General features: G+C 44.9%; 1 protein-coding gene across 1 annotated transcript in view; it reads left to right on the forward strand.

Annotated features, from left to right (window-relative positions):
- Positions 1-26,491, forward strand: part of POLR3B (RNA polymerase III subunit B) — a 256,879-nt gene that overhangs the window by 141,357 nt on the left and 89,031 nt on the right. The window contains exon 19 of the mRNA XM_082257170.1: positions 3,002-3,129. Within this exon, the coding sequence (XP_082113296.1) occupies positions 3,002-3,129 (128 nt within the window). The remainder of the gene's footprint in view (positions 1-3,001; positions 3,130-26,491) is intronic.

The following is a 26,491-nucleotide window of genomic DNA, read 5'->3' on the forward strand; positions in this document are numbered from 1 at the left end:
ACGCGTTAGTGGCCCCGTGGCATCAGTACAGGCTGATGTACGCGTTTCCACCGATTCAGTTGCTGTCCCGGTTCCTTCGCAGGTTACACTCGGAACGCAGCACGGTGATTCTTGTGGCACCGGACTGGCCTCGCCGGTCCTGGTACGCAGACCTCGTGAATCTGGCGGTCGACGCCCCCTGGCGTCTGCCTCTTCGGGACGATCTACTGTCTCAAGGACCGATTTGCCATCCTGCTTTACAGTCGCTGGCTTTGACGGCCTGGCTGTTGAGACCGAGGTCCTGAAGGAGAAGGGTCTCTCTCCAGAGGTTGTTCATACCTTGATCAACGCGAGGAAGTCTTCCTCGGGAAAGGTTTATTACCGTACTTGGAAGGCCTATTTTGCCTGGTGTGAGTCCAGGGGGTTTTCACCCCGCACGTACTCGGTTTCCCGTGTGCTGTCTTTCCTTCAGACGGGTGTCGATCAGCGTTTGGCGCTGGCTACGATAAAGGGTCAGGTGTCTGCGCTGGCCGTTCTGTTTCAACGTCCCGTAGCTTCCAACTCCTTGGTTGGCACTTTTATTCAGGGTGTGCGGCATCTGGTTCCTCCTAGGAGGGATCCCTTGCCCCCTTGGGACTTGAATCTAGTCCTGTCTGTGTTACAACGTGCTCCTTTTGAACAGATCAGGGAGATCTCGTTGTCTATGTTGTCCAAAAAGGTCGCCTTTTTGGTGGCGATCACTTCGGCTCGCAGAGTGTCGGAACTGGCGGCTTTGTCCTGCAAGTCTCCGTACCTGGTTGTTCATTTGGATAAGGTGGTCTTGCGACCTAATCCTTCTTTTCTGCCGAAACGAGTTTCGGAATTCCATCTTAACGAGGATATTGTTTTGCCTTCGTTGTGCACGAAGCCTAAACATCCTAAGGAGGTGAGATTGCATTCTCTGGATGTTGTTCGAGCGATTAGGGTTTACCTTAAATCGACTGAGTCTTTTCGAAAGACGGACTCCTTGTTTGTTCTTCCAGAGGGTCCTCGGAAGGGCATGGCGGCTTCCGCCTCTACCATTGCCAAATGGATCAGGCAGACCATTGAACAGGCTTATGCCTTGCAGGGGAAGGTTCCCCCTGTGCCTGTGAAGGCGCACTCTACTAGATCTCTGAGTACGTCTTGGGCCTGTCGTCATGGGGCTTCTGTAGCCCAGGTGTGTAAGGCGGCGACTTGGTCGACCGTGCACACTTTCACAAAATTCTACAAAGTAGATGTTCAGGCATCGGCGGATGCTTCCTTTGGCCGCAAGGTTCTTAGTGCGGCTGTTCCCTAGGGTCCCTTGTTGGGGACTCCTGGCTGTTGGGATAAGTTTTGTATCCCCTGGTTTTTTTGTCTTTTCCTGGGTTGTTGCTCCTGTTGAGCACTTATTTTTGCTGTTGCCCAGCTAGTTCCTTCCTTTGGTAAGGTTCTTTTCTTTGATGTGGAGACTGCGTTGCCTTTCGGCGCGGATGCGTTTCCCACCCCTCATGTTTGCACTGCTTTGGGACGTCCCCATATGTGACGAATATGAAGAGGCGGCGACTGTCGGAGGACGTAAGAGAAAACGGAATTTTTGTAAAATCTTACCTGTAAAATTCCTTTCTCTGAGTCCTCCGACAGTCGCCGCCCCCGCCCCTCTTTTGGGGTTTGTATGTATACTCTACTGCTATTCCACTAAAACTGAGATATGGTTGCAGGAAGTAGGAGGGTATTGACTGAGGGGACCACCCCTTGAGGGTGGGATATGTTAAAGCTTTATTGTTAACATATTCTGTTGCCTAGCTACTCCTTCGGAGCAAAGTCTAATACCCCATATGTGACGAATATGAAGAGGCGGCGACTGTCGGAGGACTCAGAGAAAGGAATTTTACAGGTAAGATTTTACAAAAATTCCGTTTTTTTTGTATTTTAGGTTTAGATACTCTTTAGCCCCAGTTCACACCGGTGAGGCTTTCAAATCGTGTGATTTTCAAAGCCACGCATTAGTGCGATTTGAACTGACTAATTCATTGCGGCTTGCAACCTCATTTAACAGAAGCCTAAGCAAACCAAATTAAATAGTCAAAAAGCAGTGCAGGAATCTTTTTCGTAATCGCTGCATTATGAACAGTTTTATTGCGACTTGTCATGCGATTTGGAACTGTCAAATCGCATGACAAGTGGTACCGTCGTGAACCGGGGCTTGTTTATACTTGCGATAGGGGGCAGTAAAACAGGTAGTTGAGCAGCGTTTTACTGTTCTCCCAATAATTAGCATAGGCAGCTTAACAAGTTTGTACATATACCACTTCCACAATTCTGTACTTCATGGCAAAAATGATTCCCCCATCAAGTGAATGGGGCTGCAACTGTGTGCAATGTATGTGGTTGCAGTGTGGTGGTTGTGACATTTAGTAGGTAAAAAAGGTGGTGAGGAGGCCGCTTCCTCACCACCTGTCAAAAACCTCTGAAAAAATGATTCACCGCAATCTTCGCTTTGCACAGAGGCGGCAGGAGCTGTCGCATGTGTTAACTATTAGGCCTTAGACACACTAGGCATTTTTACAGCTGCTGTTTTTGGCTTCGGGTGTTTTTTTCCGCAGATAAACTCCCTAGCATGTTATCCTATTTGGCCACGCACACATGGGCTGTTATCAGCGTTTTTGGCAGGGACTTTTCCTAGCTGGGAAAAACCCCAGAACTAGTGGGTTTTAAGAGGAGCTTTTCAGTTGTAAAAACGCTCTAACTTCGATAAAAGCTTAAAACTGCTAAAAAATGCTAATAAAAAATAAAAAGCGTTAAACGCTAAAAAGCGCTACTGCAAAAACACTGCAAAACTCATTCTACAGCTTCCTACAGCTAATGCTACTAGCGTTTTGATAACGACCAGTGTGCATGAGGCCTAACTGTAATTGCCTACTTCTATAAAGAATGCATAAGGAGATGCACTTTAGCATGTGGTATTTATTTCACTTTTATATGTTTATCATTGTCTTTTCTTTTTCCCTTTCTTTTCAAGACAAACAACACATTTGGAGATTGAGCCATTTACATTGCTTGGGGTTTGTGCTGGGCTTATACCATATCCTCATCATAACCAGTCCCCAAGAAACACCTACCAGTGTGCTATGGGGAAGCAGGCTATGGGTAAGGAGAATATTCAGTAATATTTTTTTCTCTTGATTTCTAGCTGAGTTATGTAAAGCAGATCATAAGTAACAAAAAAAAAAAATCTTTTGAATTTTTCATTCTTCCTGTAAGATTTATTCTGGTTCCCTTAGTTTTACCTCTCTGACAGAGTCACTGTAGTGCAGAGGCAGATTAATCTAAAGCTGGCTATGCACTAGTAGATTTTTGAACAAGCTTTACTGTAAGTGTAGCCAAATTCCCAGCCGTTTTGCTGGATGAGGGTCCGCCAGGGTTACCGCTAGCAACAGCAGCACAGTTAGGCATATTCTCCAAGTGTGATCACTGAGACAAGAATCAGTCCAGTATCTTTGGGTTTTTAGGTTTATTGAGCACTTGGATGGGAGAAGGGATGAGTGGGATACTCTTCTGGCTCAACTATGCACAATATTAGGGGGGACAACTGAAAAATTGCCTGCTGACGCTGATTTGACACTGGCTGAATGCCTGTCAACGCCGGTTGGCACTAATGAACGCTGTCTTGCGGTCTGTTAGCAACTTAGCACTGAACTGACTCCTGTCACTTTCTTGTGGCACAAAGTCCTTGTAGAAGCTCCCTTAACACTTACCTTTGAGGTAGCTACTTGTACATCTGCTGCAACGCTTAACACTTCAGGGCCCGCACCGGCGCCCTCTTTACACACACACTTCTCTTCAGGGCTTAGACTCTGGCACCCCCTTTCTAAGCTTCCTCCTGGTTAGCTGTCTCCTGGATCCCTCTGACCTTCTGGAGTGGTCCCCTGTCCTAGGCAGACCCCTGGGCAGTTTACAATACTCACGACACTGCTTTCCTGGAAACTTCTGCCCCAGGAGCTCCACTCGGTCCACAGCACACTGGATCCCTCTCTGCAGCTCAGCTCAACCTTCTGTCCTCTAGGCCGACCGCCAAGGACACCTTTCCTGACGCTGACAGGAGGAGAGACAGCCGTCTCCCTCCTCCTGGGACTCTGCTTCCCGCCAAAGACGCTCTGTCATGTGCTTCCCTCAGACTTATATCCACTCCCAGGATGCACTATGGCAGATTCTGCCCTCTGGGGTAGATACAAGCCCTGGTGTGCTATTGGCCAGGTTTCCTCCACTGTCCAATGAGAGCCCTCATTGGACACAGTGGGGAGACTCCCCAAGCTCAACAGGCACACCTGAGAATACATGACAGCCTAGCTGAACAATAAAGCCCCCCCCCCTGATAAGCAGACAGGGCCACCCATATACTTTTACTAGCACCTACCTAGGAGGGTGCTACAGAAGTATTCGTAGGAATTCTTTGTACATTCGATGACAAATTTTGTTCAGCGAAAGTACTTAAAAATTACATTTGCTTTTAACATTCAATTTTGAAATTAAGTTTTATAATCATGTAAATAGAAATTGCAATTGGACAGTGGCAGAAGGACTTCAAAATAAAGGATAAACTGCATGATTGTTACAAACCAGGTATATTCAAATTGAGCATGTGAATAAATGACATAAGTATTAGGCCTGGTCATAGATGATGCTAATTTCTTTCTTGCAACCACAGTGTTGACAGAGGAAATCCCTCCTGCCGAGCAGTTGTGATTGTGAGCGGCTGTAGTAGCCGCTTGCGATAATCGCATGCAAATCTGGCAGGCTGGTTGTAACCAAGTTGATCTATCAACTTGGTACATTCAGCCTGCCAATTAATGGTTCAAATCTCGGCCGGTTCCTGCTAAATGAGCTGAGATTCGAACAGTCTATGGCAGGCCTTAAAAAGAAACTGTGGATTTAAAATTGTAGGCAAACCTTGACTTGTACCCATAAGTTCACATGGGCTTACGCTTAAGTGTGAAGGCTGTGTTTGCCCATGTGGGGATGCACAGGTGTTACGTGCATCTCTGTGCAAGCAGTCCTATTCATGTCAGTTGGGATACAGAGGCTGCACGGGCACAGCTGCTGCTCCCAATGTGACAGCCCTGCGGTTGCTGGTCCCTGAACGCGGACAGTGTGTTGGTGCAGCCGCTGTGTCTCAAGTGACATGAATGGGACTGCCTGCACATGGATACAGGGAACACTTGTGCATCACTGTGTGGGGAAACACAGCCATCGCACGGGCATATACTTGAGTATGATGGTGTATGAAAAAAAAAGTCACATCTGACCCTGCCCTCTCCTACCTTTTGAGCCTTCCTGTTGGTCCTTTAATATACTTTATGGATCGATAGAGAAGTGGAAAGAGCCAGGCCAATCTCAACTTTAGGGGAAAAAGTCATATTTGCCTATAACTTCAATAGACTGGTAGATTCAGAGATATTGTTTGTGTATGTATGTGTAATAAATTAAATATATAATATGTGTTGTTGTACCCGACAAAGGATACATATTTCTATCCACCCAGTCCCGGGATATGCACAGCCCTATCTGGCAGGGCAGGAGACCTGATTTTTTTTTTCTCTGTTGCAATTTACCAATACCTACTGGTCCTTGTCCCTCCCTCAGTTTGTGACTGAACAGTGCAGAACTCCTGCAGACCGGTTAGTGTATCTGCTTACTCGTACCACTCTGACAAGAAGAATCAATGAAATACCACAGCTCACAGCGTCATAACTGTGGTAGTACATTGAGAACAGCGCTCACAGTATCACAACTGTGGTAGTACATTGAGAACTAAGGCTCCATGTACACGGGACGCTGGAAATGGTCGTTTAGGAGCAGTTGGGCGTTTTTTTCAGAAGCCCCTGAACCCATCTACATTTTATCTTATCTGTCCATGTACACCAGGTCGTTTACAGTCATTTGCAGGCAGTTGTGTTCAGGGACTTTTTTTAGAACGCAATTATTTGCGTTCGAACGTGTGTTTCTCGGCGTTCAAACGCACAAACGCGTCCGAACGCGTCTAAACGCGGCCAAACGCATCTGAACGCGATGACCCGCGTTTAGCGTTTGCGTTTTTCCATTTTAAAGGGGAATAATTTTTTTGACCTCTAGGAACGCTTCTAAACGCAAACGCCCCTAAACGCGGGTACAAACGCGAACGAACGGACGTTCCAAACGTCCTAAAAATTCCAGCATTCAAAGGGACTTTTAACAACGTCCCGTGTACATGGAGCCTAAAAGTGGAAAGCTAAGTTTATTTATTTGTTTTTTTGTGTGTTTATATGGTTTTTAATTTTTTTTTGACAGCAGACGCATGGAGAAGATCCTCCCTAGCTTTCGGAGCTAGGGATTGAGGGCCGTTCTTTCATAACATGTTATAGGTGTAACATTTTATGAAAGGTGAACTTATCCTTTTAAAGCAATCTTGCCCATCCTTCCATGTCTCCATCCTTTTTTTGTTTGAGTAATCACTTTGAAAAACACCCCCTAGCAGTTCTAGCTGCAGCCTTCTTGAGCCTCCTGAATACACATTGGATGTTATGGTATCATTTTGGCCTAGGCCAAAAACCAGGAAGCAACTGAAAAAAATGTAAAAAAAAAAAAATAATAATATATAAACCTGGTCTATTTACAAAAACTAGCAGCTTAAAGACAAATAGTTGCGAGAGTTTGGTTCTGCTTAACTCTGTTCCTCTGCTCTCTCCGCTTATAAACCTGTTCCTATTAATTCATTAACAATTTTCCACAGGCTTCTTGAGCTGCTTCTCCCACTTCTAGTCTGGGCTTTTCTGTACATGGGCTGCACAGCAGAGACTGATACCAAGCCAAAAGTACTTTCATTGCTTGCATTTGAAAAATATATTTAATGATATATTAATGCTTACAAGACTGCATTAGTTTGTCTTTTTTATCTGCCTTGTGTTCAGCTTTAATATGCAATAAGAACCACCCAGGACTCCAGATTCTGCCTTTTTTTGCTTTCTGTGGAAGGTTTAGTTTCTTACCACACACAGTCATACAGGATCAGTGTGTACAGAAAGCCAATTCAGTCCTGGCACAGTCCTTTTGTGGTGTTTGCAGTGAATGTGGTTTCTTTTGCTCCTTCCTTCTCCCTCTGCTTTTTGTCTGGAGTGTCATTTGCAATTCATTGTCTCTGTTTTCTGAGCGGGGTGTATTCAGCTGCTGTGACCCCGGGTCTTGCACATTTAGCTCCCTGGATACAATGCACTGACGTTACCGCTGATGGTTGGGATACAAAGGCTGCTAGATATCTTCAGCAATAAAAAAGGCCTTTGTTTCTGCATGTTATTACTAAACACCTGACTAAAGACTAAGGAAGCTGATAAAACCCATCATTGAAAAAGAGACTTTGGCACCAGACACTCTCTACTTCAGAATATGTAACCATCAAAAGAGGATTGTGCTTGGCCTTGTATATACAAAGTAAAGTTTGATTACTTCTTATATTGACAGGTGATGGAACAAAGTATGTGTGGTTGTAATGCATGCACAATATTAGACTTCAAAGGGTAACTCCACTTTCATGAGGAAAAAAAATGGCAAAAAAAAAAAAAAATATAACATCCAATTGTGACACAAGTCATAAAACAAGTGATTAAAAATGACTTTTCCTCCTTCAATCTGCAGCTCTGTTATTTTCTGTAAAGTGCAATGCAATATGGCTACCTGGAGGTGTACTGAACACACCCCAGAAACATCATTTCCTGCTTGTGTGATTGGCTCACTCATTTTCCCAGAAGTTTGCATTAAGATACAAGTCAGATTTCTGGCAACCCCTGCAACAAAGTCATTTTTGGTGAGATCCTCCCTATAGGAAATGACATCTGAAGGGATGCAGGCCCTGCAACTCTACTCAGTGCCCTGATTGTGCTGCAGCTGGTTGATCATTATGAAACCACTCCCATTAGACTCACTCAGCACAGAGGAAAAACAGTCATTTCTTCAGAATAACAAAAGGTAGGAATCTGTAACAAAGTTAATTAAAATTTCCTCAATGTACATAAATCACTCGGAGGGGAATGTTTTTTTCCTCAACAAAAGTGAAATTAGACCCTTTTCACACTTGTGCGACTTAAGTCGCGATTTTGACTGGACTTGAAGCAATGCCTGTGTAAGCTTGAGGTTTATGACCTCAAAACGCATCAAAGTCGGACCAAAGTAGTGCAGGGACTACCTTGAAATCGCACAGATGTGAACGGTATTCATTCAAAATCATGGAATACGACTTGTCATGCGACTTTGCAGTCCCAAGTCAGAGAACAAGTGTGAAAGGGGCCTTATGCTTTTAAGTGTGTGTATAAATCCTAACAAAACCTTTGCTCCATTTTGGTCTGTTTGATATACCATTTATAAGTGTTTAGTTATATCTTTTCAATAAGTGCAAAAATACCTGTTGATCCTGCCATAAATCTTGTTGGCTTGTAACATCCTGTTCAGCACTATCGGTTACAATGTTCCCAACTTTCTGTTGGACTACTAAACACACCCCTCTCCTATGTTTTGAATGGTGGGGTAGAGCTATCTCATTTGCAGTACTAGGGTGAAGAATTTGATTTTCCCCAGTGACAATGTCTGCATAGAGTAAGTGTTTTATGGTTGCCATAATTGAAGTAGATATATACCCTAAGGGCTCTTTCACACAGTCCGCCTCCACAGGCGGATCCGTGCTGCTCAGCAGGGATCGATCCGCGATCCCCGCTGAGCCGGCGGATGACAGCTCCGTCTCCGCTTGCAGAGCGGAGAGGGAGGTGTCTCAGCACCCGCTGCCCTCTATGGGGGATCGGATGAGAGCGGACCGCTTGTCCGCTCTCATCAGATCCGATTACTGAACGGATGGAAAAATAGGGTTTCCATCCGTCCAGATTTCACGCACAGGATCGGATGCGGATGGCAGCGGGTGTCAGCGGAGGTGTCTCCGCTGACATCCGCTGCCCCATAGAGCTGCATGGAGGATCCGATCAGATCCGCCTAAAAAACTGACCGGCGGATCTGATCGGATCGCCCGTGTGAAAGAGCCCTAACTAAGTGACATTTTGCTTAAACGCTGTGTATAACCACTTGCCGACTGCCCTATAGCACTTTTACTGCTACAGGGCGGCCGTATATATGCATATATATATGTGTGATTGTGATCCTGCACTTCCGGGTATCGGACGCGAGTGCGCGCTGTAGGTGGTTCGCTCCTGCTGTGACTCTACACAGCGCGTCCCGCAGGCTTGATGTATACAGGTAATTCTGTATACAGGCAGAACAACGATCTGCCTAAGTAAACAAGGCAGAGCAACGTTCTGACAGTAAGGAGGGCATTGATCCTGTGTTTCTGCAAATCAGGGACATGGATCTATGCCTTCCTCTAGTAAAAACACCTCCCCCACAGTAGTAAAACACCGGCAGGGCACACAGTTAACCCTTTTGATCACCCCTGGTGTTAACCCCTTCCCAGCAAGTGTCAGAACAGTGATCATGCATATTTTTTAGCTCGGATTACTGTATTAGTGTCACTGGTGCCCAAAAAGTGTCACTTCCTGTCCAGTTTATCCACCGCAATATCGCAGTCCCACTGAAAGTTGCTGATCGCCACTATTACTACCCTAGTAGAAAATAAAAATTCCATAAATATATCCCATAGTTAGTAGATGCGATAACTTTTGTGCAAACCAATTAATATACGCTTATTGAGATTTTTCTTTAGCAAAAATATGTAGCAGAATGCATACTGGCCTAAATTTATCAAGAAATTAGATTTTTAACATTTTTTTTATTGAGTGTGTTTTTATAGCAAAAAGTAAAAAAAAATATATATTTTTTTTTCAAAATTGTCAGTTTTTTTTATAGCCAAAAAATAAAAACCACGGAGGTGAGCAGATACCGCCAAAAGAAAGCTCTATTTGTGGGGGGAAAAAGAGGACATCAAACTTTTTTGGGTATAGCTTTGCAAAACTTCGCCGTTGTCAGTTAAAATTACGCAGTGCCATATTGTAAAAAAAAAAAAAAAAATATAGCCCATACAATTGTGACACAAATTATATTGTAATTGAATGTTATTAAAAATTACCTTTCCTCGATCAGCAGGTTCCAGTGAACATCGGGTCCATGGGACCCACTGATCAGCTCCCGCTGTGTAGATTCACACTGGCGCTTGATACCCGGAATCGCAGGATTCCGTATATATACATGTGATCATGCGCAGTGCAGCTGCTTTGTAGCAGCAAAACTGCTATAGGGCGGTAAACAAGTGGTTATACACAGTGTTTAAGTAAACTGTCGCTTAGTTGGGGTATAAATCTACTTCAGTTATACCAACCATAAAATACAAACTCCATGCGGACATCGTCACTGGTGAAAATCAAATCCTTTACCCTAGTACTGCAAATGAGACCACTCTACACCACCATTCAAAACAGAGGAGAGGGGTGTGTTGTGCAGTCCAACAAAAAATTGGGAACATTGTAACTGATAAGAGTGTTGAACAGGATGTTACAAGCCATCAAGAATTATGGCAGGATCATCCGGTATTTTTGCACTTACTGAAAATATATAACAAAAAACTTTTAAATTGTATATTAAACAGACCAAAATAGAGCAATTTTATTGTTAGGGTTTATATATACACACACACACACACTTTAAAGCACAACTTCACTTTTGTTGAGAAAAAAACATTCACCCTCTGGGTGATCTATGTACATTGCAGGGGTTTTAACAAACTATGTTGCAGATTTCTACCTTTTTTGTTCTGAATAAATCACTGTTTATTCCTCTGTGCCCCTGTTTTAAGTGAGTCCAATGGGAGTATTGTCATAATTAACCAGCTGCTGCAGAATCAGGGCACTAATGAGGAAAGTTGCAGGCTCAGCAACGTATTGGTACAAAGCTGAGCACATGCACACTGGTGCCCCCATCTACTGGATACAACGGATCACGACGCTGGGTACCCAGCCGCTGTGAGCGACTGGGGTATCATGTGATCGCTATGATTGGGTACAGCGATCACATGATTAGAATGTCAACAAAACAGTCCTGAATTGCTTCCAGTCATATCTGTCTTGCTTACTATTGTGATGCTGTGATTGGCCCACAGCTATTACATGGTACCTGAGCCAATCACAGCACCCTGTACCATGTGATTATCTGTAGATAATCACAGGCTGTCAAGAATGAAAGCCATTAATGACCGCTAAAACTACTAAAACTTTTGCATAAGCCCCCCCCCCCCCCTGCTCCCCGAGTAGTACAGTACTATAGTGACACTGAACTACTCTGATGACAGGATGTAAAAAAAAAGTGCCTTTAAAAGGGGGCAAAAAATAAATAAAATGGAAAAAAAATATGTTTTCTCTTTTGTATATTGACGGACATAGCTCCTGATCTTCTCAACCATTGGGTTATACTACCCCCTACAGGAGTAGGACACTAGGCAGAAAATAAGTCTGGCTACACCTATGGGCAGTCCAAGGGGGGTATACTCCCTCTCTCTACTATGCTACAGGTACTCAGTCATTAGTCGCCATTTGACGCAGGTTTGCAAGGCGGCCACCTGTGTTCACTTTCACAAAGTTCTATAAAGTGGATGTGTTGGCATCTGCGGATGCTTCTTTTGGCCGCAAGGTTTTGAAGGCTTCTGTTAAGTGGACCTCTTTTGAGGGTGTGTTTTTTTTTTTTTTTCAGGTGGGCTTCAGTTGTTTTGGTAGAGCTCCTGTTTACCTGGTTGGCTATAGTTTAGGCATGGGAATTTCTTTTCTTTTTCGTTCATTGACGGACATAGCTCCTGATTCTTAACCATTGGGTTATACTGCCCCTTATAGGAGTAGGACACTAGGCAGGAAAAAGCTTGACTATGCCTATGGGCAGGCCCAGGGGGGTATATATCCACTCTCTGCTATAGGCACTTGGTTTTTTTTCTGCCTAGTAAGGAGTAAGGACCTAGTTCCTTGCTGGGATCTCTGGTCCTGGCATTTTTTTCATTTTAAATGAAATTCTTTTTTTATTTTGTTCCTGTGAACTACAATCAACTGCTGGATCTAGACTGCTACAATCTAGATCCTTCGGGTCCAACCAGCGAGCGTGTGCAGACCGCAGCTCCGCGCTAGGTCGGCCGCGACATAGCCCCACTGGACGGGGGCTGGCCTGCGAGTTAAACGTCTCGCGAGGACGCATACAAACTGGCTTTGGCCTAATTCGCAGTATTTCCTCCTGGCCGACAGCACCCACATTATGACGGAACGGTATCTTGTCCGGAGTGGTGCCCACCCTGTTCCTGGTATGGTAGGAAGCTATCCCCCCCACTACTCCAGGAGGATTTTGGGGTGGACGTGGGCCCCTACCTGGGATGATCGGACACTTGCTGGGGCCATATGGTCAGCTTGGCACCCCTCCATTGGTTCGGGTGGTGCTGTGGGGGGGCTTCATTTTTAATGACAATCTTGCCGCCATTATTGTGTGGGGCACCTGCCTTGTTTTAGCGGGGGTACCCTGCCTGTGCATCCACGTCACAGTGGGCAGCCCCCTTTTAAGGGGGCCATGTCCTATTATGTTATCTATGGAGGGCTTAGAGGGCATCCCTCTTGTTTTTTTTGCGGGATCCAATAGGTGTTCCATTTGTGGACCCTTGGCCAACGTCCCCTTTGTGAGTTCGCAGTCGGCGGCCTCCCCTGATTGTTTTCTGAGTGAGCTCAGTACATAGCGACACTACTGGGTCTGTGTTCTCGCACCCTGAGTGCTCAGATAGTGAGGATGATTCTTCTGCTTCTCTAGTCTCTTTTCCCCATACAGTCGTATCAGCAGGGAGCATCGATAGTTTAAAAAAACTATTAGATGGGCACCTTAAAGACCACAACATACAGGGGTATACAATGTATGGTTAACAGCAAACACATCATAGGTTGAACTGGATGGACTGATGTCTTTTTTTCAACCTCACTATGTAACTATGTAGTCACGCTTAAATAGGCACTGGTGGATGCACTGTTTGTGTCAGTGCATGAAACTTTAAAAATGGAGGTTGTGGCTGATGCTGCGTTGGAGGCACCGGTTCCTTTTGGCACCCACAGGCCCTCCAAAGCGGCGAGGGAGTTCTCCTTTACCTTGACAACATTGTCACAAACAGTGGGATTGTCCAAAAGGCAGTGATTGCTAGGCGCTTTTTGCTTGCGGTATACTTATGAGGATTTACTGCGTAAAAGGTGGATGGTCCCACCTGTAGTGGACTTGCGAGTTTCCAGGTCAAATTGACTTACCTTCATCCTGGTTGAGGAGTCCCCAACCTTTACAGGTCCAGCTAATAGGTGGGCAGATGGTCAGGCTCGCCATATGTGCACCCTGGCTGGTTCGGTAGTTAGGCCAGTAATTACTATTGCCCTGGTGTTGCGAACTCTGACCGAGTAGGCGAAGCTTTTACGTCGGGACCTGGAGGGAGAATAGCTTTCCCCTGTCTTTGCGAAGCTGGCGGACCGGTTGATCCAGTTGCTACAGTTTGTTTGTGATGCCTCCTTTGGATTCGGCTCCTTTTATTTCTAGGCTGTCTGTATCAGCAGTGGTCCTTCAGCCTATTGTCTGGCTCAAACGCTGGTTTGCACACTAGACTTCTAAGAAGGCCTTATATGATCTCCCCTCCTGTAGGGGGTCGCCTGATTGGATCTTCCTTGGATGACATTGTTAAGGGTCTCACGGGGGGAAGAGTACTGTGCTTCGGCAGGCTACCAAGGGCAAGGAGCCCGTCGCCTCTTCATCGCTCAGGATCTCAAGATTAGGGATCAAAAGTCAGGGCCTCCACCAACTGTTCCTAGGGGACCTGGTCTGGCAAGACTGGTCTTGGCGGTCTTGGTATGCCGATCTGGTACGGCTGGTTGCGGATGCTCCTTGGGGACTTCCTCTCAGGGAGGATCTGCTTTCCCAAGGACCAATCTTCCATCCTGCTTCATGGTCGCTAGCTTTAACGGCTTGGCTGTTGAATGCCAGGTGCTGAAAGGTGGAGGTTTCTTTAAATTGGTGGTTCCTACGCTGTTAATAGCTTGGAAATCTGGCTCTAGGAAGATAAACCATCGTACATGGAAGACGTACATTGCGTGGTGTGACTTTCTTGGGATTCATCCTCGCTCCTTCTCGGTGGATCGGATCTTAACCTTCCTTCAACGGGGGGTTGAACAAAAATTGGCCTTGAGTACCATCAAGGGCCAGGTATCAGGTTTTAGCAGTCGTTTTCCAATGACCTTTGGCCACACACTCCCTGTTGCATACCTTTTCTTCAGGGTGTCCGACATTTGGTTTCTTCGGTGCGGACTCCATTGCCGCCCTGGAATCTGAATGTGGTGCTTTCAACTCTACTAAAGCTTCTCTTTGAAAATATTCGGGAGGTTTCCCTGCCTACGTTGCCCCAGAAGGTGGCCTTCTTTGGTGGCTATCACCTCTGCATGCAGGGTGTCAGAACTGACGGCTTTATCCTGTCCACCTTATGGTGCTTTACAAGGATAAGGTGGTGCTTTGCCTCTGTTCGTCATTCCTTTCTAAGGTGGTCTCTGACTTTCATTTGAATGAAGACATTGTGTTGCCTTCCCTGTGTCCCAGGCCTTAACATCTGAAGGAAATTTTCTTGCATGTCTTGGATTTGGTCCAGGCAATTAGGTTGTACCTGGCAGCTATAAGTCTTTTAGGAAGTCAGACTCTCTATTCGCGCTCATGAACAGACCTCACAAAGGGTTGTCCTCTTCTTGTGCGACCTTTTCCAGATGGATCAGACAGACGGTGGTTCAGTCCTATTGCATCAGGGGTCCGGTTCCTCCTTTCCCTGTTTAGGCGCACTCTACTAGGGTGCTTAGTGTCTCCTGGGCTTTCCGTCATCACACGTCAGTGACGCAGGTTTTGCAAGACGGCCACCTGCTCGTCGGTGCACACTTTTACAAAGTTTTTTGCAAAGTGGTTGTGTTGGCATCTGCGGATCTTTCTTTTGGCCACAAGGTTTTGCTGGCTGTTGTGTAGAGGACCTGGTCCTCTTTGAGGGTGTATTATCAGGTGAACTCCAGTTGTTTATAATTGAGCTCTGTTACCTGGTTAGCCTTGGCAATTTTTTTTTTCCCCCCACCCCTCATGTCATATGACGTCCTGAGCTTTAGGTGGGAATATCTGGATGATGCCTGTGCGATCAGCGAGCTCGAGTAGGAATTCGCCGCCGGTGGAAGTACACCATGGAGACTCTCACTCTGAGGCCCTTATGACGTCACGCCCGGCGTGGCATTTGTCAATACTGTCGTAATCTCTGCTGGATAGCTGAACCCTTTTTTTTTTTATTATTTCAGGCTTTCCAGCCTGTAGGAGAGATCTGAGGTCTTTTTGACCCCAGATCTCTCCATAAAGAGGACCTGTCATGCACTATTCTTATTACAAGGGATGTTTACATTCCTTTATAATAGGAAAAAAAGTGATGAAAAAAAAAATTAAAGGGAAAGTGTAAAAAAAAAAAAAATAAAATAAAAAATTTAAAGTGCCTCTGTCCCTGTGCGCTCGCACGCAGAAGCGAACTCATGCGTACGTCATGGCCACATATGTACACGGCGTTCATTTCATACATGTGAGGGATCACCGTGAACGTTAGAGCGAGAGCAATAATTCTAGCCCAAGACCTAGACTTAAACTTGTAACCTGTAAAAAATGTTAAATAAAGCGTTGCCTCTAAATATTTTTAGGTAATGTGTGTGTGCAATTTTAAAGCGTGACATGTTCGATATCTATTTACTCGGCCTAACATTTTTCACAGTATACAAATTTGGCCAACTTTAGTGTTTTGTTTTTTTTAATTCATAAAAGTTTTTTTTTTTTTTTTCCCAAAAAAAAAAAAAAAAACGGGTTTGAAAAATTTCTGCGCAAATCCCGTGCGACAAAAAAAATTGCAATGGCCGCCATTTTATTATTTAGGGTCTCTGCTAAAAAAAACTATATAATGTTTGGGAGTTCTGAGTAATTTTCTAGCAAAAAAATTATAATTTTTTACATGTAGGAGCGGAGTGCCAGAAATGGCCCGGTATGGAAGTGGTTAACACTGCTTTAGGACGTCCAAATGGTTAAGATGATCAGGAGCTCGACATGCGGTGAGGGCGCAGTTCGGAGAGGAGGCAGTTCCTTTGGCTAACTCCCCTCTTGAAACTATGATTTTGGACCCGGATCCACTTAAGGTTTCCAGATATTATGGGGCGCTGTGTCCTGGGGGTCCCGGCCCGGTGGAAGGTGCTAGAGCTAGCAAGTAGATAAACTGTTGGTGCTCAGCACCTATTAACTGCGCTCTGAGTGGTGCAATCCTCTATCCAGCTCGGCTGTAGACTTGTAGATGAGAACAAATGACGCGGCAACCTTATAATGCTTCAGCCTTGCAGCCCCTCACTAGACCAGGGTGGTCTGGGAACACTAAAACGATAAACAAACACAAGGGCGCACCGGCCTAGTGCATTATCCTTTTAAGCAGGTTTTAGTAAAATAATGAATTAAAAATACTCACAAACGAGTTCTTGATAAAAAGCACATCAACAAAGTATAAAATCCTCAGCATCGAGATCGGGATTGGATCGTCCCCCGAAGCTGTACAGGCTTACGTGTTTCGAGGCAGCGCCTCTTCTTCAGAGCCTCAGCTTCGGGGGACGATCCTATCCCGATCTCGATGCTGAGGATTTTATACTTTGTTGATGTGCTTTTTATCAAGAACTCGTTTGTGAGTATATTGAATTCATTATTTTAATAAACCTGCTTAAAGGATAAGACCCCGTTCACACTGGGGCGACGCTACTTGCCGGGGCGACCTCACAGGTCGCGGTGCGCAGCTCTGACCGCGACCTCGGAGTGGCCGGCACAGACTTCAAATCAGACCCTTTTTCTAAGTCGGAGCAACTTGTGTCGCTCCTATTAGAACGGGTCCACAGCTTCTCTATGGCAGGCGACCAGGTCGCCCCAGTGTGAACGGGGTCTAATGCACTAGGCCGGTGCGCCCTTGTATTTGTTTATTGTTTTATAGTGCTAGAGCTAGGTGGCTGAGCATCATATCAGAGTTGTCCGAGGAACTTTGGGAGGAGGTAGTTGAGAAGTACTTTAGCACAGTAATATCCTCTACAGACAAGATGATTCAGCTGCGATATCTACATCAAACTTATTATACACCGGTACGCTTATTTTTCGTATGCATAACAGAGAATCAGATGCCTGTCATAAATGCTCTGTGGGACAGTGCTCCTTTCTTCATATGGTATGGGACTGCACTAGAATGAGGCCCTTGTGGTCTCAGGTAACTGAATTTATAGCTGAGAAATTTGGTCTTCCCAATATATGCTCCCCTCTGGTGTGTCTCCTGGGGTTTATAGAGATTGGTGGGATGAATACAGCAACAAAGCTTTTTCTGCGTATACTTTTTTTTCTGTGTACGAAAGCTGATTGCAAGACGGATCTATACTGATAATTTAGCGCTGCCTATGTGGTTGAGGGTGGTCAACACTGACATACCCATGTATCGTATGACGTATGAAGCTAGGGGATCTCCCAAGAAGTTTCGGAAGATATGGTATAGATGGGTTGATTCTGCAGATACGTTAGTGGGAGAGACTGACAACTAGACTGGTGACGGTTTAACTGGCAGAGGGGGGGAAAAGATCTTCAGGGTCCCTAATTGATTGACTAACGAACATGCACCAAAAGAGGTACAGGGGGTGGGGGTTCTTTTTTGCCTTCCCATGTTCCTCACCATTCTCCTCATTTTTCAAGTTTCATTTAAAAAAAAAAAAAAAAATTTTCTTATCCAACTGAGTTTTACACTGTAATGTTGAGATATCTGCCTACTTAATGTTCCATTTTTCTGAGCGGCTTGGATGTATCTCTGTACTATATGTTGTGGAATGGGATGAATGTCATGTGCTTTGATTTTACTTGTAAGATTATGTTGGATAATAATAAAAATGTTTTTTAAAAAAAAAATATAAGATCAGGAGCTGTGTCAGTCAATGAACGAAAGAGAAAATGAGACTTTGGCTTACAGTAAAATCTAAAACACAGCACACACCCCTTTTATGGAGTTGTAATTCTTCTGACACTGCTTGTAACAAAACGGAGTACCTATAACTGAGAGAGGGAGTATATCCCCTGGGCCTGCCCATAGGCGTAGCCAGACTTTTTTTTTTTTTTTTTGACCAAAGACATGTAGCAGAATACATTTTGACCTAAATGTTTGAAGAAGTTTGATTCTATTGGGTATATGTTTCATAACAAAGTAGAAAATATTATTTGTGTTAAAAAAAAAAAAAAAAAAAAAAAAAAGAAAATATTGTGTGTTTTTCTTTAATTTTCAGTTATTTTTTATTTATATAGTAAAAAAATAAAGACAAACCCAGTGGTGATTAAATACCAACTAAAGAAAGCTCTATTTGTGTGAAAAATAAGATAATTTAATTTGGGTACAGCGTTGCATGATGAGCAATTGCCAGTTAAAGTAGCACAGCGCTGAATAGCATAAAGTGCCCTGGTCATTAAAGGGGTAAGACCTTCTGGAGGTCAGGTGTGGCCTCCTTCTCTTTGTTTAAATGATTGAAACTTAAATACACCTGTGTGGAAAAAAGTTGGTTAATATACTTTCCCCTGGCTTATGCCTGCAGCGCCTAGGTGAGGGTTACATCCTCCTCCTTCCAGCAAGATCCTAAAAAAGTTAAGTAGCCAAAATATTGCTGAGGAAACAGTCAGTGAATCCTCTCATTTGTCTTCTTCAGTTTGCTAACTTGCCAATGGTCTACTCAGTGCATTCCCTCTGCGTATGCTGTGTTGCAGAGCCCTTGTCTTATCTATTCCTTTGACTAAATATATACAGAATAGGCACATTTATTTGTGTGCATTGATGTTTTTAAGATGGAACTTCAACTTCCAATCAACATTGACTATGTTTAATCTTCCTGCTGCTAGCATTAGTAAATAGGAAAGCATTTTATATTGTGTTAATTTTTTTTTGTACATTTCTTCAGTTACTTCCTGTTTTTTTGCCTAGGCAAATAATGTCATACATCCAGGAGGTTTTTTTTTCAGCTAATCACACCTTCTCCTGCATGCCTGCCAGAGCTAAGGTCAGTTGGACTCCAGGAAGTAAATTCTATATGAATCATTTGCCCATACTTGAGGGCCAGAAATGCTAGGGGGTGCTTTTCAAAGTAATTTCTCAACAAAATAAAGCATAGAGACATGAATGGATCGTGGAGTTTGCTTTATATATTAAAAATGAATTGAATAGTGGTTTGTGATGCTCAGATGCAGTGAAGATCTGCTTTAATTTATGCCCATTTAATTTCATTTTTTTTTTTTTCTTATTTTTATTCAGTGTACTAACACAGGGCCACATTTAGCAAGTGGGCTTTGCCTGGGGTGCATGGAGTCAAGGTCTGCTTTTAGGAGGCCATGGCATTATTGACTATTTGACATTTTTTTTATACTGCAGTGCCTCTTGAAAACACTTCATTAAACCCTTTTGATTATGAAGAATTTTTTATTATGCATTTATTACGAGGCCCTGTCACAGGGATAACGATAGTAGTTTATAAATTCAGCTGTGTGGTTGGTGTTTGGTTTTCTTACAGGCAGCTTCGTCATTTTGTAAAGGTTGTGCCTTTATGGAATGACAGAGATGTGATGCTTTTTCCTCTTTCGTCCCTTTTGTACTTTGTATATCACCTCTATAATAACCTTGGTAACTTTATAGAGCTATAAACCGTTTTTTTGTTGGGGAGGATTGAGAACATAACAATACAGAACATCTGACTTGTTATGACCTGAAACTTAATCTAAAATGAACTAAAATCAACGTTTTGTTCTGTGGTTGGTTAATTGCATCAGTATGCCTGGATTCCGCATTTTACTGCGGCAGGCAATTGCTGGGCATTAACCGGTAAACCATGCCCATATGGGGTGCATTTAATATCCATACATTCCGTGTGTGTACAGTAGAGAATGCAGAATTCATATAGAGAATTGAAATGGACAAATAGGGTGACCCTGTAGAAAATTTGAGAAGGATTATGTCTTTTAAAGCATGCCTGGGCAATTTAAGTGGATTTCAATATGAAAAAAGCACAAGCGGCTGAATTCCAAATGCAAATTTGGACTCTTACAGTAAAAATGTAACATGACCCTGCCCATTCTACCAAGCCTTCCTGTTGGACAGCGAGGTTGTCTGTCACATTAAAGTGACCCTGTTGTGGTGCTTTTATTCTTATCTGTAGAAGTTGTCAGGGGATACCTTTCTTGATGCCCATGGCACTAAACTTCACTTTGTCAACTAGAACTGGCCATCAGAAGTCCACAGGAAAACGCACTTCAGAGGACACTGATCCAGGGGTTTCCCCTACAACTTGCTGGTTCCTTCCTCTGACCTCCTGTCACCACTGTAGTTTGTATTGTCAGAGGAAGAAACCAGTGAGTGCTGTAGGGGACCAAGGAGATCAATAATCGGTAGGGTCTCTTTCCCAGGGCACTAGTTCTAGTGTCTGGAACAGTGTTCACTGGCGCGGCACTGAGAAAGAGGAGTACATATTTCCTTCTACAGGTAAGCAGACTTTAAAATAATAAGGCCATCACAACAGGGTTATTTTCAGGTGTTTTTAAAGCCCATTTTTCTAAAGATTGATGAAGGGTTAAATAAGATTTTCGTTGCAGCCTATGTCCTGTTAGCGAAACTAAGGCTATAGCTGTACGTGTTAAGATTTCTCTTTCAGCCCTGTGGGCTGAACAAGAGAAGTCAATAGATTCCCCTTTCCAAACTTAGCAACAGGGATGGAGAAACCTCACCTGATCAGACAGCAGTGAGAACAGTGGCTGTCAGAACACCTGCACAGTGACTGCATCCGTTTTGGCTGCAGTCACTGTATGGCTGGGAATTTTCTGCCTGGCTTTTTCGATTTTTAGATCGAAGTTTGTTGTCAGGTGATGCGAGGAGTTGGCTTTGTATAGCCAGCATAACTCTTAAGGCCCCTTTCACACATGCTGTTCGTTTGTCCTTTTTTTTTATCCATCCATTGACGGATGAAAAACGGACATCAATGTATCTCTATGTAAAAACGGATGATAATCAGTTAACATCCGTTTTCATCCGCTTCTGTCAATGTCCATTTTTTTGAACTGATGAATGCCCTATTTTTCATCCGTCTAAAAAACGGATCGGACGAAAAAGCGGCTGGAAAACGGATGACAATGGATAAAAAACAGATAACTGACGAAAAACGGATGAAAAACAGATAACTGACGAGCGACGGATGAAAAATGGATGAAAAACGGACGGAAAACTGATACATTTTGACGTGACTGAACTGATGAACTGAACGGGACCGTATGTGTGAAAGAGGCCTGATTTGGTCCTGGAAATTGTCACTGGGACAGAAATTGAGATTAAATGCAACATTTTGAATTTAACCCAGAACAAAAATAGAGGGAAAGTCTTCGAATGGGGAAACTTGTTTTGGTGACCAGTTTAAAAAGGGGATTTCTTTCACCTTGTAGGAATTAGAGTGTGCATGGAAATCTTCCATGCTTAGACACAAATGACAAAAAAAAAAAAACAAAGGACAGGTTTTAACTTTTTCCTACTCTTATCTAAAAATGAATGTTAATCTTAGATAATTTTTTTGCAGGAACAGTTGGGATCTGCATAAACGTTCAGCTGCCTAGATTTCTGAAGCTACTGATAACTTTGTCATGTGTCTTTTACCGACCATAACCTTGGCTTATGGTCATATTTTGTTACATGCATTGTTTCAGTAGTCCTGGATTGTGGCCCCTAAAAAAGCATTTCTGGGAGACTTCTAACACATTTTTAGTGTCTGAAACTTCCCTAACCCTTTGTGACTAATGCATATCTACTGGCCTGTGAGGCAGCCCATTGTAATGATTGGGTATAGCAAGCTGCTGAAGATGGGGGGAGTAGGCAAGCCCCCCCCCCGCGCAAATGATCGCTAAGTTAGTTTTAAAAAAATAAACTAAAAGCCCAAAATACTCCCCTAACACATGATGCGAACACTTTCTATTTGCTAGCTAGTGTCAGGGTCCTCTCAAACTGCACAGCATGGAGACGTTAAAAAAGGAGACTGATTGGTGCAGACAACATAGAATGCAGTGCTAGATCCTCTGGTCACCACTCCTAGAGGTGGCGCTGGTTAGAGACACCAAGTTAGAAGAGTTAAAAAAAAAAAAAAAAAGAGTTTGGGTGATAGTATTGACCAGAGATGGGCTTTAAGCAAGGGCACAGTTGCAGTTAATGGTATTTTGTTAACCACTTCAGCTCCGGAAGGTTTTACCCCCTTCCTGACCAGGCCTTTTTTTGCGATACGCACTGCGTTGCTTTAACTGACGATTGTGCAATCGTGCGACGCTGTACCCGAATAAAATTGATGTATTTTTTCCCCCACAAATAGAGATTACTTTTGGTGGTAGTTGATCACCTCGGCGGCTTTTATTTTTTGCACTATAAACCACAATTAAAAAAAAAAACACTGGGTTCCCCTCTGGCACCCCCCTTGTCATCTGTCCCCCATCCTACCCCTCCTTGTCACCAGTCCCCCATCCTACCCCCCTCCCCCTCCACATATGTTGGGGGTTTGGGTGGTCTGCTCCACCCCCTCGGGTGGGAGCAGGGTGCTATGCTGACGATTGGGGGCCGGAAGGGGAGTGCCGACAGGGACCGAACAATTGACTGTGCGGGGGGGGGGGGCGGTGTTTGTACCTGGCGGGTTTACCATTTTGTTGTAGCCTGTGTTTCTATACACGGCGGTCATTTTTGTGTAATCTGGCGGCCATTTTGCAGTGGCTTGCTATTGAAAATAGCGGTGGCCATGACTGTAGGCATCAATTTTCCTGGTGGCTGCAGGTGCCTGTTACTGCTGAATGGTGAGTCTGGTGGGGTTCCCTCCCTCTCTGCTAAAGATCACTTGGTGCTTGTGCCTGGCGACCGGGTAGTGCTGCCAGCCTGGTGGGGGGTTGTCCCTTGCAGTTTTTTTTAATTTTTTTGTGAGGTCCCCCTGGTGACTCATGGATTCTTTGGAGTACATCTCCCCACCTGATCCCCTCTCTGAGGCTACGGGGCCCTCCAGGTCCTAACCATCCATCGATGCACTGATGGTGGGCCTGGAGTCCTTTGTGTCCCGTGGGCAGGTGGTCTTTGGGCAACGGGCTAGCAAAAAGTCCCCTCTGCCTTTCCCGGCCTCATGTGTCTCATCAGATCCTGAATCTGATTCGTCTGCCGTGGACGTGGGTCACCCTACTGGGTCTGCAACCACGCACCCGGATTCCTCTGATAGTTAGGATGATTCCTCCACATCTGCAACCGTGCACGAAAAGGCACTGGTAGAAGCACTGATTGTATCTGTGCATTAGACTTTGAAGATAGAGGATGCAGCTGCGACGGAGGCGCAGGTTCCCTTTGGCACAAGCCATCCAGAGCGGCAAAGGTGCTATCTCTCCCCACCTAATTTACAGTCGCTGGTTTTGACAGCTTTGCTGTTGAACGCCAGGTGCTGAAGGATAGAAGTTTATCTGAGTCTGTAATTCCTACACTGTTAAAAGCTTGGAAATCTGCCTCTAGGAAGATCTACAATCGTACGTGGAAGACGTACATTGCGTGGTTTGGGTCTCTTGGGGTTCATCCTCACTTCTTCTCAGATCTTAACCTTCCTTCAACGGGGGTTGAACAAAAATTGGCCTTGAGTATTATCAAGGGTAAAGTATCTGGTTTTGGCGGTCTTTGTCCGACGACCTTTGGCCACAAACATGGAAGACGTACATTTCGTGGTGTGAGAGTCTCTTGGGGTTCATCCTCGCTCCTTCTCGGTGGTTCGGATGTTGACCTTCCTTTAACGGGGGTTGAACAGAAATTGGCCTTGAGTACCATCAAGGACCAAGGGTTAGCTTGCGTGGTCTTCTTCCAGTGACCTGTTTGGCCACACACTCCCTGGTGCTTACCCTTCTTCAGGGTGTCCCAACATTTGAATCCTCCAGGGCGGTCTCCGTTGTCGTCCTAGGACCTCAATTTGGTGCCTTCGGTGCTCCAATAGCCTCCCTTTGAGAACCTTCAGGGGAAATTCCCCTGCGCGCACTGTCCCAGAACGTGGCTTTTTTGGTGGCTATCATCTCTGTGCACAGGGTGTCGGAACTGCTGGCATTATCCTGTCACTCACCTTACCTGGTGATTCACAGAGATAAGGTGGTTATTCACCCCTGTCCGTCGTCCCTTCCAAAGGTTGTTTCTTATTTTCATTTGAACAAAGACATTGTGTTGCCATCCCTGTGTCCTAAACATCCAAAGAAAACTGCCTTGCATGCCTTGGATGTGGTCCGGGCAATTAGGGTGTACCTGGCAGCTACAGAGTCTTTCAGAAAGTCAGACTCGCTCTTTGTGCTCAGGGATGGGCCTCGTAAAAGGTTGTCCGCTTCCTCTGCGACCAGATGGATCAGACAGTGATTCAGGTCTATTCCATCAAGGGTCAGGTTCCATTTTCCCTTTTAAGGCGCACTCTACTCGGGCGCTTAGTGCCTCCTGGGCCTTCCGTCATCAGGCTTCAGTGACTCAGGTTTGTAAGGTGGCCACTTGGTCGTCGGTGCACACTTTTACAAAGTTTTATAAAGTGGATGTGTTGACATCTGCGGATGATTCTTTTGACCGCAAGCTTTTGGAGGCTGCTGTTGAGAGGACCTGATCCTCTTCAAGGGAGTATTGTTTTTTTTCAGGTGGGCTCCAGTTGTTTTGGTTGAGCTCCTGTTGCCTGGTTGGCTACTGTTGAGCCTTGGGAATTTGTTTTGCTGTTCCCACCCTTCATGTTTAACACTGCTTTGGGACATCCCAACGGTTATGAAGATCAGGAGCTGTGTCCGTCAATGAACGAAAGAGAAAATGGGATTTTTGACTTACCGTAAAATCCATTTCTCTGATGTTCATTGTCAGACACAACACCCACCCCTGTGGAGTTGTAATTCTGAAACTGCTTGTAACTAAACTGTGTGCCTATAGCAGAGAGAGGATGTATACCTCGGTTGTAGACGTGGGCCAATCTCGCCTATTAAGCAGCCTCTTTTCAGCTCTCAGGATCTCAAAATTAGGAATCAAAAGTCAGGGCCTTCACCTGAGGTTCCAATAGGACCTGGTCTGGCAAGCCACAAGCGGGCTCTTGCAGACCTGCGGACAAGGATGCCTCTGCATGAAGGAGCGCCCTCACCCATATCTGGGGTGGGGGGACATCTTTGCTGGTTTCCAGATCCATAGACCTCCCTGGTGCAGGTCAAGTGGGTCCACAAAGTTATTCGGTCAGGCTACGAGATTGAGTTTGGTCTTGTTCTCCGGAAAGGTGTGTTTTTCCTCAACTTGCACTTGTCCCCAGATCACTTATGGGTTCTCTTTGGGGCAGTGTAGGACTTATTTCAAGGGGTTATTGTTCCCAATCTGACACTAAGGGACATTTTCAAGGGTTTTTTATTCAAACCTCTTTACAGTCCCCAGGAAGGAAGGCAAGGTACATCTTTGTGCGAGTATAGATGTTCCGCGTGGAATCCATTCACATAGTAATGGCGTCCCTACATGAGGGGGGATTTCTTCTTGCTTCTTTCGACATCAAGGACGCCTACCTGCACATTCTAATATGTGCTGGTCGCCAGTGCTTCCTCCGTTATGCCGTGGACCATTATGTTTATGCCGCTGACCTTTGGTCTCACCTCCGCACAATCAGGTCTTCACAGGAGTGTTGGACCCGGTGCTGGCATTTTTTTAGTCAGCGGGGGATGGCGGTACTGGGGTACCTGGACGATCATCTTCTGTAAGCCGAGTTTCTGACCTGATGGGCTACTTAAGATTGCTCTGCTAACTCCGAGGAAGTTTGTGGGATCCTGGACATTCAGGAGTCTGATTTGGTTCTGTCCACAAAAAAATGGCCTATCTGAGTAGTCTGACCCTGGACTCAGCCTCAGCCAGATTGTTTCTTCTTCTGGAAAAACTCCAGACTTTGTAGGAAGCAATTCAGCTTCTTTTGTTCAGCATACGGTCATCACTTCGGGCTTGCATGCATGTGCTGGGCCTGTTAGGGTCTGCCCTTGAGGTAGTCTGTTTGCACAGTTCCAAACAAGATCTCTGCTGAAGAGATTTTGGTGAAATGGGTCAAGTGTCCGCGGTCTCTAGAGGTAGCTTCGCTCTCTTGCACTTCGACAGGGAAAATCCTTCTCCTGTACTGGACGGTTGTCTCCACGGATGACAGCCTTTCTGGGTGGGGAGGTGTCCTCCGCACAGACGTGCTCAGGGGATCTGCACTCTGGCAGAGCCCAGACTGCTGATTAGTGTACTGGAACTCCGAGCGATCAAATTTTGTCTGGCTCATTTAACAATCGTCTTCAGGGGTGTCTGGTTTTTAATTAATTCGGACAATGCCACGGCCGTGGTCTTTCAATTACCAAGGGGGAACAAGAAGTGTCCTGGCGGCTCGGTAAGTAGCCGGCA

The sequence above is a fragment of the Pelophylax lessonae genome (assembly GCF_965119305.1).
Source record: "Pelophylax lessonae genome assembly, chromosome: 4".
NCBI lineage: Eukaryota > Metazoa > Chordata > Amphibia > Anura > Ranidae > Pelophylax > Pelophylax lessonae.